At 38.0% G+C, this 15,112-nt stretch overlaps 1 protein-coding gene across 1 annotated transcript in view; it reads left to right on the forward strand.

Annotated features, from left to right (window-relative positions):
• Positions 1 to 15,112, forward strand: part of IL33 (interleukin 33) — a 48,965-nt gene that overhangs the window by 15,466 nt on the left and 18,387 nt on the right. The window contains exon 2 of the mRNA XM_003273835.2: positions 10,254 to 10,355. Coding sequence (XP_003273883.1) covers positions 10,265 to 10,355 — 91 coding nt within the window. The 5' untranslated portion in view covers positions 10,254 to 10,264. The remainder of the gene's footprint in view (positions 1 to 10,253; positions 10,356 to 15,112) is intronic.

A 15,112-nucleotide genomic window follows, 5' to 3' on the forward strand; every position in this document is an offset into this window, starting at 1 on the left:
ACTGTTCATTAATAACATATTTGTACAACTATGTGAGTAACTTCTATCTCTCCAATAGAAAGTAAACTCCAGGAGGGCAAGACACTTTGCTTTGTTCAGTACTGTATCCCCAGCACCTAGCCCAGTACTAGAAGTAGTATTTTATTTATTAATGTTTTTAGGCAGCACTCCATGCTGTAGTACAAACAAATGCAAATCCAGCATCATTTGTGCCCTCAGGATCTCGAGGAGGTTAGGATTTCCTTACAACGATTCCCAGTTGTGTCTCTTTTCAGAGAATTTACTCTCTAGGACATCAAAGGTCAAACTTTCTCTTTTCTGTATTATCTAAATTTTCCATAAGGAGTATGCATTTTTAGTAAGAATTTCTCATAAACCCTGCATTATAACAAGACTCATCACAGCAAATCAATCTGATTAAATGAATTTATTTTGAAAGTAAAATTCACAATAAAAGAAGAAAGGCCAACAGCCGACTTAATATTCTTAAAGGTATTAGCATTTAGAAGTGGGAAATTGCTAATCAAAGAGCATTGTCCAACATATAAGAGGTTAGTGATTCAATAAATGATTTTCCAGCTGATCAGATGTAGATAATATGACAATGTGAAATGAAAATATTCATGCAGCACCCCATGAGTTAATGCTGGTGGAATACATAGTCCTTGGCATGTAAAGGGTGCTCAATATTTGTTGAATGTAAGTTTCTGGAAGATTTCTTCAGCCAAAGAGACAACTACGCAAATTTGCAACTTTGAAAATGACAATACCTCATATATTTCTCACTGTTGTTGTTGTTCAGAGGTGAATGACCAACTAATAAATTTCTATTTAAATTATTTTATTTAATTATTCTTTCTTGACGGATTAAAATCTTTCAGGTTGTTTCCCTAATTTAAATGTATGTCATTTCCCCTGGGATGTTCCCCACCCACACACAAGCATACTCCTTACTCTCTCCCTCCTTTTCCTTCAAAAGCACTATTTCTTGTGATTATCTAAAATGTGACTTTCCCCTCGTGATGCCATATTCTCAAAACCCACTCCATTTTCTTGTGTGCACATTTCCCAGGGCTAGTAGAGAAAGCTTTTCTAATCCCATCCCCAACCCTGGGCCCAACTACTTATACTAATGTCTTTCCTTTCTGGTCACTAGGGACCCTGACCTCCTTTTCTGTTCACTATTGCCTCTGCTGTTGTCACCCTTGGTGACTTCATTGCAGTTGTCACCCTTGGTGACTGCTTTGACTCTTTAACACTCCTCAGCAGTTCACCCAAAAAATCTCATTCTGACCACCATCATCATCAGAACATCTTTCTCTCTAAGATAAGGAACACTGGAATTCTTCTGTTTATGAACAAACTCCCATCTTTCTACTTCTTCCACTCCCATTTAAAAAATTCCTTTTTGAACCATTTTTAAAAATTGTGGTAAAACCTACATAATATAAAATTTACGATTTTGACCATTTTTAAGTGTACGGTTCAGTGGCATTCACATTGTTGTACAACCATCACCACTCTCCATCTCCAGAACATTTTTCATCTTCCAAAACTGAAACTCTATGCTTACTGAACAATAACACCACATTCCCAAGTTAATTCTTTTTTATATTCTCTAAGGATCTGTTTCAGATTTTTCCCACTTATCCTTAAAACTTCAAACCAATGCTTATTTCTCTTAATCTTTGTCTCTTTCAGAACCTACATTACAAAGATTGAAGCCATTTTATAAGACCCTTAAGTTCACACCCCTAGACCTTAAAACTCCACATCTTCTCTCATTCTCTCACTGGTTCCTCCTCTCCTGCAGGAAGAAGTGTGCCTCCTCATTTTCAAAGCTGATCCTTCCACTCATGTTCTTTCCCCCTCTCTTCTGTGTCTCCTCAGGAAATATTATATAAGTTTTCCTCTTTTCATTGGCTACTTTCTGCATTAAGCATACTCAAGAGTCTATCACATCCCAATATAAGCCTCAATATTAATGACAATAATAATAACAAACGTATTGAGTTTCTACTGTGCACCAGCTACTGTTAATAAGTGCTGAAAATATATCTTCTCATTTAATTCTCACAACAATTTAATGAGTTAAATTATGAAATTATTATGGGTAATATAAGTTATTATTATGAAAATTATCATTATTATTAAGAAACTGAGGCTTCAGAGACATCAAGTAACTTGTCCAAGGTCACCTAGCTAGTAAGTAGCATCTTCCTTCTCTACACTACTGTGTAAAGATATCATTCTTTCTTTCTTTGTTCCCTTTCATTACTGTATTATACTTCTTGGAAATGCTTACTTCCTCCATCTCCGCTCTGTGCAGTCCAGTGCAGTTGTTTTGAGATTCCCACCGTACTTAAATGACTCCTCCAATGTCTCTTAACCTCCAATCAGATCTCTATAGTACTCATTACCAACTGTTCTGCTTTTTGAGACAGTGTTCTCTCTTAGCCTTCATAATATGAACTCTTCTTTTTTCTGCTTCTCTGTCTGGTCTTATTAACTTCGTTTCTCCTCTTTCCCCTTACATGTTAGATATCCCAGAGTTCCATCTTCTCACAGCTTTCTCTTCCTGCTCCACACTCAGCCAAGACAATCTCATTCACTCCCACACAATAAACTATCATGCCTTCACAAATGAAGAGCAAATCCACATGGCTAAGTTTGGCCTCTGGCCACCTAGTTCCAACTCCCTGCTGAAATGTCCATATAACTGTTCCTCAAGTACCTCAAACTCCATCTGCCCCACATCAAACTCACTCCCTGTCCCTGTCACTGAACTCCCCACCTGAGTTTCCTATTATTAACCACTGGAATTATGTTCACTTCCCTTCACCACCCTGCTTCCCCTCTTCCCCAGTCCAGAGCAGGTACACCCACATCCAGAAAGAGCCGAGGAGGCATTGTGGCAGATATGCCCCTAAACTGGGAGTGAGACTTGGGTTTTAATCCTGGCTTGGTAACTGCATGACTTAGTGGAACAGAACAGGAATCTCTGGGGCCCTTACTCACACCAACCTGCAAGGACTCTATGAAGTACTTGTAGCACTCATCATTCCATCCCCTCCTCGTTGGTCCCATTAACATTGCCCTCACTAGGTCCTCACTGCTTTTTGCCTGGGATATTTTAACTGGCCTCCTAACTATCCATTCTTTTTGCCTCCCTCTCCCTTCTTTCCTTCCTTCAGATGGTGCTTCGCACAGACATAAAATTATATTCATAAAACACACTCTAGATGATGTTTCTCATTTGCTTTAGAAACTTTCAAAAGATTCGTGTTGTCCATAGGATAAAATTCAAATTCCTTATTGTAGCATTCATAGCCCTCTGCATACTGGTCCCAACATAACATGTGAAACTTCACTTTGTCTGAACTGAATTTCAAATGTAGTTGGAGTATGTATTTGGAAGGAAAAAAAAATCCCAAATGTATTCTTTTTTCACTATCTTTATTTTTTTCATTTTTGGAGACAAGAGTCTCACTCTGTGGTCCAGACTGGAGTATAGTGCTATCAGACCTTACTACAACTTTAAACTTCTGGGCTCAGGTGATCCTCCCACCTCAGTCTCCCAAGTAGCTAAGACTGCATGTGCACACCACCAAGCCCAGCTAATTAATTTTTAAAAATTTTTTCTGTAGAGACAGGGTCTCTTTATGTTGCCTAGGCTGGTCTTGAACTCCTGGCCTCAAGTGGTCCTCTTGCTTAGGCCTCCCAATGCACTGGGATTACAGGCATGAGACACACACCCAGCCCTAACTTATTCTTTATACCAAAAGTAACACTGAGTCAATCAAAGATTTATGTATAAAATATTAAACATTAAAGTTTTTAGATAATATCATAATTAAATTTATTTATAATCTTGGAAGAGGAAAGGTATTTTGAAGCAGAACACAAAACCAGAAGTTCTCAAAGAAAACACTGATTATATTTTACCACATAATATTTGAAAACTTATGTATGGCCAAAAAATGCCATTAGCAAAATCTAAACATAAATGACACAGGGAAAAAAGTTGTAACACAAATCACAGAGAAGGGTCTAATTTCTTAGTTTAGGTAGAGTGCTTAAAAATCAATAATTTATAGAAATTGACAATACACATTTTTTTAAAGATGCTCAATCTCACGAAATAAAGGAATAAAATTCAAAACTATCATATATTTTATACTCTTTATAAAGGCAAACATTTCAAAGGTAATGACACTCGTTGCTAGAAAGATGGAGAAAAGGGTACTCCCCTGGATTGTTGACAAAACTGTTAATTAATACAAGTTTTTGGAAGTCAATTCATTAATATCTGTCAAGCTATAAGATACACGTACCCTCTGATCCAGCAATTCCACTACTAGGAGTTTATGCTACCAATAAACTTATAAATATTTTCAAACAATCACAACACACACCCACACCCACCCACACCCATACACCCATACACACACACACACACACACACACACACACACACACACACAAAACTGTCAGTTGCAACACTGGCAATATTAGAAAACAAAAACAAAAATAAAATCTGGAAACAGCAAGTGTTAATCAATAAAAGACTCATTAAGATATATTTCTATGACTGAATGCTATTTATAATGTTACTTGTAAAAGAATGTTTCTACTATGTGAAAATACTTATGATATAGTGTTAATTGGAAAATGGAAAAAACAGCTTAAAATATACTTGCAGTATGATTCTATGTTTTAAATAAAAGTGATGTGTATATTTTTTTATATAGAAAAAAGAATGTCAGGATCTACCACACATACACTTTCCTGTCATTTACATATTTTCTAAGTGCACATACATCTTTTTTATAATCAGAAAAAAATTACTTTAAATGTTTTCAACTTTCTGTAGAAAAGAGAAAGGAAATTAAACAATCTGTGTCCTTCTATATTATTATATGTTATGCAATAAACACTACCGAGAGCCTATATTATAAAGATTTTATAAAAGTTAATGATTAAGTGTAACTCTTTGACAGTGCTACAGCTAGGCTAGGTGCAGTGGCTCACGCCTGTAATCCCAGCACTTTGGGAGGCTGAGGCAGGAGGATCACTTGAGGTCAGGAGTTCAAGACCAGCCTGGCCAACATGGTGAAACCCCATCTCTACTAAAAATACAAAAAAATTAGCCAGGTGTGGTGGCACACACCTAGTAGTCCCAGCTACTTGGGAGGCTGAGACAGAAGAATTGCTTGAATCTGGGAGGTGGAGGCTGCAGTGAGCTAAGATCGTGCCACTGCACTCCAGCCTGGGCAGCAGAGAGAGACTCTGTCTCAAAGAAATAAATAAACAAATAAAAAGAAAGTGCTACGGCTAAAATAATCTCTGTTTAGGATCTGATGGTAGGAAAAAGATAAGCTCCCACATGTTCTAATGCATTTAAGTAGCTCCATCTGCATTGCCTCATACATCAAATGCTGTCATCCAATGTTGCTTAATCCGTGTGTGTGTGTGTATCTATATAAGTAGAACTGGGATGTAACTGCCTTAAATACTACAATTGCTGACTACAGGAAACCTCATCATCTGAGACCAGCACTTTATAAATTAGGTGAGTATCATAACCAGTGTGCAGGGATATTTGCTGTATATCATTGAGAATAGCAGCAAAAAAAGAACAAGTGATGTTCCTATTGCCATATGTTCTGAAATATTTCTGATACAAAAATAGGAGAGTAATGAGTCAATTTTAGTCTGAAAAAAAATGGTGAAAAGAGTGATCAAGGCAAAGAATTTGCAGGTTTTTTGAAGAAAATACTTTTTCAGAATAGGATTTGAAAATATTTCCTGACTATGCTTTTGACTTATCATGTGGTTCTATAAAGGGTGTTGACTTTCTCTGTGTCAATGACTCCATTGTAAATGTGGTATTTTCAGCTTGTCTATCTTGCTCAATTATGCAAGCCAATACTGGTTTACGGCAAAGTTCTTTCAAGTGCGTTCTCTCAAACTAGTCCATGAGGGTGATAAGAGGGGAGAAAAAGGTTATGAGATCAAATAACTACTGAAAACAATAGTTAAACAAAGGTACCCAAGAGTCTTCAATAAAGGACTATCAACACCTTTTCTATGCTAACATGAGTCTGACTCTCCTAGAGATAGAATGTAGATTGGAACATTTCCCATATTTATTTGAAAATGTAACTTTTTATTAAAATATTCTAAGATTATAAAAAAAGAAAAATAACTTTTTTTAATGACCAGGAATTGTTTTTTCTAGGATATAAGTATCCTTGGGTAGAAGAGAAAATAAACAACATCAAGGCAATGCAGTTTTTATGTTTGCAAAGTGTTACTTCATTATCTACTGTGTACAGGTTACTATTTAAACTATTTTATGTACAACTTAAAATACAACTACAATTGGGTTCCCTATCTTATTATTCCAAACGTGTGATTACAAATTAACAACCATATTCAGAAACTTATTATTTCAAAGAAGTTGGACAACTGCTTTGTGTATAAGAAAGGCTGAGTGTTTGGAGTTAAATTTCCAGTTCTGATTATTTTCCTCCTGTTTTGAGGAGGAAAGGGAGAAAGAAAAGAGGGAGACAGGATAGGGAAGTACTGGCATCAAGATGGAAGTCAGGAGGCTAGATTCTGTTCCTGGTTCTGTTTCATAATCCTTGGCAAGGCACTTAATCTTCAGAGTTTCAATTTACTCATCTGTAAAGTTAGGGGCTCAGTAAAATGATATGTAAGATCCTCTGCTTCTAAGCATTCTTGACCAACAAAGGTGGAAGAATCAGAGGAAGAAAATAAAAGTTGATGCGAAGTCTTCAAGCTGTGTGAGCACAGCATTTACTCCCATGGCAAGACTGAGGGACAGAATAGATAGTCTTCAACTGGCTGACCATTGAGGATTTTGCACATGGGACTGGATGTAAATAGGTGGCATGCACATAATGTTATAGCAGTTCTACCTAGACAAGATCATCTGGAGTTTCAGCCTCCAGAGGTTTGTCCAGGGACAAAATAAGGGTGCCTAAAGTTTACCTTCTAAAGAGTCCTCTAACCCAAGAATCCAATGCTCTTCTTTTAATTGCTAGAAGAGATTATTCATATGAAGTTCATAAGAGATTTAAGTTGTAAACACTGCTGGGATAATTTTGTTTGTTTGTTTGTAGTGTGGCAAAACAAGAGGCCAATACTTAAAAAGAAGAAGCAATAATTATTGATAGAATTGCAGGCAATGTCAGAGAGTTTAAGACTGGAGAAGAAGTCCTGCTCCCTCCACAAACCACAGCACAGTGCCATACCCTGATGTTGAAGCCAGATTGCAGAACCATACTAAGAGAATATGGAATTTTCTGCAATTTATGATACAGAACTCCATATTTTTTCAGTATGATACAGTGACCCATCTTGATCATCAAGGTATCACGTCGATTGATGTCCCTTGCTTGAATCAAATACTAAATTGGGGGTTGCAAGATGGTGATTTGTCTGATTATGAGAGAGAAAGAAGAAAGAAACCAGCTAGGCAAATAGGGCAAAGTCCTTGGCAGAACTTCTCTTCTAACAAAGAGCAGCCTGAGAGATCAAGCCACAAACATAGATAAGGAAGCAAGCTCCAGCACGAAAGAGTGCCTTCCGTGTAATCAGCAAATTTCAAATTTCATATACATTCAGTTGGCCTCAGTGAACACATTCCTTTCCTTCCTTGGATATATTCAAATAAGGAAGCTTGCTCAGGAGGGCATGCTTGGAACATGCCTACAGCTACACAGATAGGGGAGTTACACTGAGCTAGGCATGTCCACAATGGAGGATTCTATCCCCAAAACGTGCACAGTAAGGGAAGTCAAACAACATGAAGTAACTTAGGCTACGAGCCCACATGGAAGGACAGCGTGGGGATTGTCAGGAATTCATGCCTTCTGCAAATGACACACCTAGTCCTAACCAGTTTTTCACACCTTATGTAAATAAAGTACCCCCTCCCCACTAGCTCATTTATAAAAACCCTTGTATTCCACTATAGAACAGCAACCCTTTTTCAGGACCCCTCTCTGTAGCAGAGAGCTTTCTCTCCTTCTTTCATTTATTAAACTTCTACTCTAACCTCACCCTTGGTGTGTCCACCTTCCTTGATTTCCTCAGTCATGAGACCAAGAACTCCGGGTGGCACCCCAGACAACGAGGCCTATTTCAATGCTATCATTCCTTCTGTAATGACTAGACCCCTCCCTATTCATTCAGTTGCTGAGAAATGCTATGAACTTGTGGGTTTCTTTAAATGCTTTATAGTCAATTACCACCATTATTCTTTTTGATCCTCAAATTGTGTCAAGTTTGGCCAGCAGGAGATTTTTCCCAGTGGCTTGTGTATATGCTTCTGACACACCCTCACTAGTTTTTTAGTGACTCCTGCTTTCTGGCACAACAGGATGTTCCATGTTCACCACTACTTTACCAGCTCCAGATCTGCAGCAGCTGTTCCTTTCAGTGGAGAAAGTATTAAGAAACTAAGATATGGGCACACTGATATTGCTGACTCAAATTTAATATTCCATAGGTTTTCTCATGACTTCTTTAATGTTTGTATCTCCTTTCCCCTACAGTCAAAACCATGTAACATAATATATCTACTTATTTCCTATATACTAAAGTATAACAAAACAGACTCAGAACTGCAGTACCAGTATTTCCACTACCTACAAAGAGCCAAACTTTGTAAAATAGTTGAAGAGATTTATTCTGAGCCAAATACGAGTGACCATGGCCTGTGACAAAGTCCTTAGGAGATCCTGAGAACATGTGCTCAAAGTGGTTGGTGTGCAGCTTGGTTTTATGCATTTTGGGGAGACATGAGACTTCAATCAAATAAATTTAAGAAATACATTCATTTGGTCCAGAAAGGTGGGATAACTTGAAGCGGGGGTTGGAGGGGTTCAGCTAGGAGATGGGTAAGGGATAAAAGACTACAGTCAACTGGGATCAATAAAAAGGAATGTCTGGGTTAAAATAAAGGACTGTGGAAACCAAAGTTCTTATTTGCAGAGGAAGCCTTCAGGTTGTAGGCTTCAGAGAGAATAGATTATAAAATGTCAATTCTAACACAGTGGTATTTGTGTATCTAAACATATCTAAACACAGAAAAAGTAAAGTAAAAATATGGTATGAAGATTAAAAAATGGTACACTTGTATTGGGCAATTAACCATGAATGGAGCTTGCAGGACTGGAAAATGAGTCTAGGTGAGTCAATAAGTAGTAAGTGAATGTGAAGGCGTAGGTCATTACTGAGCACGACTATAGACTTTATGATCACTGTACACTTAGGCTACACTAAATTTATTTAAAATTGTTTCCTTTTTCCATAATAAATTAGCCTTGCTTACTATAACTTTTTTACTTTATAAACTTTTAATTTTTTAAGGTTTTGACTCTTGTAATAACACTTAGCTTAAAATACGAACATCATACAGCTGTACAAAAATTTCTTCCTTTATATCCTTATTTTATAAGCTTTTTTCTATTTTAAAAATTTTTAATTTTAATTTTTTACTTTTTACACTTTTTCCTTAAAATCTAAGACACAAACACACACACTCTAGTCTAGGCCTACACAGGGTCAGGATCATTAATATCACTGTCTTTCACTTCCACATCTTGTCCTACTGGAAGTTCTTCAGAGGCAATAACATGCATGGAGCTGTCATTTCCTATAACAATGTCTTCTTCTGGAATATCTTTTTGACAGAACTGCCTGAGGCTGCTTTACAATTAACTTGTTTTTTAATAAGTAGAAGGAACACAATCTACAATAATGATAAAAAGTATAGTATAGCAAATACATAAGCCAGTAACATAGTCATTTGCTACCAAGTATTATATACTATACATGATTGTATGTGCTATACTTTCATACAACTGGCAGTGCAGTGGGTTTGTTTACACTACCATCACCACAAACACACAAGTAATGAATTGTTCTAGGATGTTATGATGGCTACAACAGCACTAGGTGATAAGAATTTATCAGCTCCATTATAATCTTGTGAGACCACCATTGTATATGTGCAATCCATTGACCAAAGCCTCATTATGCAGTGCAGAGTACCATATCCTAGCATGAATGCATACTTAGAATACTATGTTCAAACTTTACTGAAATAATTATTTCCTCTATATGGTTATGTTACCAATTTGGCAGTGAGCTAGCCACAGTTGTTTCCGTTTGTTTTTAAGTTGAGACAGATGAACTAATATTATATTTTAATCCAACAGAATACTGAAAAATGAAGCCTAAAATGAAGTATTCAACCAACAAAATTTCCACAGCAAAGTGGAAGAACACAGCAAGCAAAGCCTTGTGTTTCAAGCTGGGAAGTAAGGACTTAAGTATCTCTGAATGTTTTTACACACTATTTTTATCTGTTATCAAATATTTACTACTCCAATGTTTATACATACTATCTTATCAAAATGTACTAAGAATACAAGAACTAAAATAAAAAGGGATGGCACATAAGGGTATAATACAGCAGACTGGTTTTGAACAGACCATATATAGCCAACTTTGGCATATTTGATACATCACCGGGCAGGAATAACTGAGATAATCTGAACCTGTGAATAGTGATAAAGTTAATTATAGCCTTTTATATCAACCATTTTTTGCTCCACACACCTCTTGCTGCCAAACCCCCAAAACCTTTTCCCTGACAAACTAGCAAAATTTTAAGCAGGTCCACTTTTATTCAACAAATATTCATTAAGACCTTTGGTGGTATCAGGCATGTGGTCCTAACTTGCGACTACTGATGAAGAAGAGAATAACAGATGAAGATATTTGAATAATCATCTTAGTCAATTTGTGTTGCCACAAAAATATACCTGAAGCTGGGTAATTTAACCCTTTTCCCATTTAGAAAAAAAAGTGCAGCTTGCTGCCAGTGCTTATTTAATTTTACATAAACATCTCTTTGAGGCTGAAGCAAATCTGATTTTCAACGCAAAAATAGAGTATAAAAACTGTTCTTGGAGTTATTTCTAAACAGAACTACCATCAGCATTGTCTATTTCAGAAAAAATGGGATTCACCAAATGAAACTTCAGCAAGCAACTAACTGTTTAAGAAGTGCTCAAGAATGTTAACATCACATGTAGGAATGCTACATTTTCTAGGATTTGACATTTTCAGCGATCGAGAATTACTATATTTTATAAATGAAAATACCACTACTAAAAACAGAATGCTATAAATAGAATGATGTCTTTTGTTTCCAAAGTTGATATACTAGAGAGATGTAAAAATAATAATAAAAGGGAGATCTTTCGTGGCAAAGTTATCTTAAACATTGCAGTCGTAAGCGCTGCCAGTAATTACTCTCTGGGAAAATGGGAAAGGGTTAAAAACAAAAGAGACTTATTTGGCTTACAGTTCTGAAGGCTGTACAAGAAGCATTGTGCTAGCATCTGCTTCTGGTGAGGGCTTCAGGCTACTTCCACTCATGATGGAAAGGGAAGGGAAACCAGTATGTGCAGAGGTCACATAGGGGGAGAATAAGGGGAGAACAGAAGCAGGAGAAAGAGGAGAGGAGGGACCAACCTTTTTTCAACAACCATCTTGCAAACTAAGAGTAAGAATTCGCTCTTGTGAGAATGGCACCAAGCTGTTTATTAGGAGTCCACCCCATGATCCAAATACCTCCCGCTAGGCCCCACCTCCAACAATGGGGATCAAATTTCAACAGGAGACTTGGTGGGACCAAACCAACCAAAGCCAAACCACAGAAATAAAGCAGAACCAACAAATGATGCTCAAGTCTATCTAGCTGCAAACTCAGAGTTTGTAATAAGATAGAAGGTAAGTAAAGTCAGGTGGCAGCTATAGTGCTGAGATTAAAGGGCTGTATAACTCTTTGATCCTTAAAATTATCTGTCCTAGGAAAGAAGCATGCAAATTTATTTACTTACTTACTTATTTATTTATTTTCTGTTGAGACAGTCTCACTTTGTCTCCCAGGCTGAAGTGCAGTGGCGCCATCTCATCTCACTAAAACCTCTGCCTCCTGGTTCAAGCGATTCTCCTGTCTCAGCCTCCCAAGTAGCTGGAATTACAGGCACACACCACCATACCTGGCTAATTTTTTGTATTTTTAGCAGAGATGGGGTTTCACCAGGTTGGCCAGGCTGGTCTTGAACTCCTGGCCTCAAGTGAACCACCTGCCTCAGCCTCCCAAAGTGCTGGGATTACAGGCATGAACCACCACACTTGGCCACGAAGCATGCAATTTTAGGATCTGTTTTTCATATGGAAGCAGTAACACAAAAGTAAGTTAATGGAGCCTTGGTGAACTGGAAAGTAAATGGAGGATAAGGAATGATGGTGGGGACTGGCATAACCTTGTCCTTCATGCTCCTTTCCATTTCTCTGTACATCTTTAAGGCTAGAGGAGAAAGCAGAGTTAATATCATTTCTGTCTCATTCTGTCTTCCCTGAGGCTCTGGCCCACCCACACTGTTCTTTGGTGACCAGGGAAAGCACTAATTTGACTGGTTTCTCAACAACCAGGAAATCACAGTTAAACTAATCCTTTTACTTGTAGCTGAGTCAAAATGCTCTCTGTAGAAACAGTGACTCAGTGACTTTGCATCCCTAAATTGCCTCTCAATAAAAAATGCATTTTTTTTGTACCTCAGGAAATATGGGCACTTTATAGACACTGGAATGAGGGAGTGGGCTAGAGTTTATGCCAGAGTTGGTGGTATTGATACAAAAGTTAAAATGTAACCCCTCCTTTAAGGGAACAGTGGCCCTAACTACTTACCTATACCATTTAGAGGACAGTGATAAAAATAATCTCAAACTCATTTGTATGGCTTTACAAACACATCACATTATTTTAGTGGTCCTTTAGCAGATCTTTATTTCCAATAATATTGGCTCAGTTAAATATTGTACTCCCCTCTTATTTGCAGGGAATATGTACCAAGACACCCAACAGATGCCTAAAACAATGGATAGTAATGAACCCTACATATACCATGTTTTTTCCTACAGATACATACCCATGATAATGTTTAATTTATAAGTTAGGCACAATGAGAGATTAACAATAACTAATAAAAAAGTAGAGCAATTAGAACAACATACTGTAATGAAAATAATGTGAATGCTCTCTCTCTCAAAAAATCTTATTGTATTTCACTGTGGGTAACTGAAATCATGGAAAGTAAACCCACAGATGGAGGCAAGCAGGATAGAGCTACTGCACTAAAACTGTGATTATTTAAACAATCCTGGTGAAAAATTCGACAGATATCTTTGGGGCATGTGACAGGTGTAAACTGCTTCTCAACTCAAAATGCAAGATATGTCATATCTTGTTTTTCTAAATAAGCTTCTGCTCTAAGATCCCAAGATACAAGGCAAGAAAGCACATTTAATTCCTCCTCTTCTCTTGAGCTACCAGGATCTAACACAAGCCACAGTTCACAATGCCACAAAACTTAGTAGCCAACCACTGCAGGTGTCCCCACGGGACACATTGTGGTCACCCCCAGGGCATTTTGCCTCTAATGCCAACAGGGACAGGACTTCATGACCTGGAGGAAAGCCTCTCACAACCCTTCCCTTCCCAGTTTCCAGGAAGCTACTTCCCAGGGTCAGGCTTTTCTCTTCTCCTACTTTCTTTCCCCCACATCCATCAACACTTTCTCTTCCCTAAAAATCCAGCCGTCTTCATTCATGGATCTAGCCAGAGGTCACAATATGGGAGCCTTGGGATAGATCCATCCAGCAGGAGTATTTTATTAGGATTGAACAGTGTTATTGATATTTTCTAATTGAGTCAATTTTTTAAAAATAGGATATTTTTAATGAAAATCTAAATGTGTATAGTTTCTCTAAAAAAATCCAAAGATCTAGAAACACTGGGTCCATCTCTTGCATGGCAATAGCTGGCTAGAACTGAGTAGAGATCAACCCCTTTAGTTTGAGTCTATCCATAGAAGATCTGTTACAGTAAAGGAGATTTGACTTTATCCTGTAGACAGTAGGGAATCATTGAAAACGTTGAACTGAGGAATGATAAAATATTTTTACTTTACAGAGATCACATTGGTAAGTGTGATGATAGTAGTGTGATGATAAAGTGAGGAGGCAAGAGTAGAAACAGAAACTGGTTAGAGGTCTACTGCATTAATCTAAGGCACTAATGATGAAGGCGTGACCTAAGACAACAGAATAGAGAGGACGGACTCTATTTCAGATATATTCAGAAGTTGAAATCAAAAAGACTTAATGACAGATTGAATGAATTGTAAGAATGGAAAGAAGGAAAAATAAATGATTCTCAGCTTTTTGATTTAAGAATTGGGTAGAGGCCGGGCGTGGTGGCTCACGCCTGTAATCCCAGAACTTTGGGAGGCTGAGGCGGGCAGATCATGAGGTCAAGAGATTGAGAGCATCCTGGCTAGCACAGTGAAACCCCATCTCTACTAAAAAATACAAAAAATTAGCTGGGCATGGTGGCGGGTGCCTGTAGTCCCAGCCACTCGGGAGGCTGAGGCAGGAGAATGGCATGAACCCCGGAGGCGGAGCTTGCAGTGAGCCGAGATCACGCCACTGTACTCCAGCCTGGGCGACAGAGCAAGATTCTGTCTCCAAAAAAAAAAAAAAAAAAAAAAAAGAATTGGGTGGATAATGATAGATAGTTGCACTATTTCTCAAGATAGGCAATTCAGGAGAAACATATTGGGGGTAGAAAAAGATAAAGACATTTTTTATTATAAGTACTGCCATGGTTTGAATGTCCCCTCCAAAGCTCATGTTGAAATTTAATTACCATTGTGATAGTATTAAGAGGTGGAACCGGCTGGGTATGGTGGCTCATGCCTGTAATCCCAGAACTTTGGGAGGCTGAGGCGGGCAGATCATGAGGTCAAGAGATTGAGAGCATCCTGGCTAGCACAGTGAAACCCCGTCTCTACTAAAAAATACAAAAAATTAGCTGGGCATGGTGGCGGGTGCCTGTAGTCCCAGCCACTCGGGAGGCTGAGGCAGGAGAATGGCATGAACCCCGGAGGCAGAGCTTGCAGTGAGCCAAGATCACGCCACTGTACTCCAGCCTGGGCGACAG

The sequence above is a fragment of the Nomascus leucogenys genome, chromosome 1a (assembly GCF_006542625.1).
Source record: "Nomascus leucogenys isolate Asia chromosome 1a, Asia_NLE_v1, whole genome shotgun sequence".
In the NCBI taxonomy this organism is placed as follows: Eukaryota; Metazoa; Chordata; class Mammalia; order Primates; family Hylobatidae; genus Nomascus; species Nomascus leucogenys.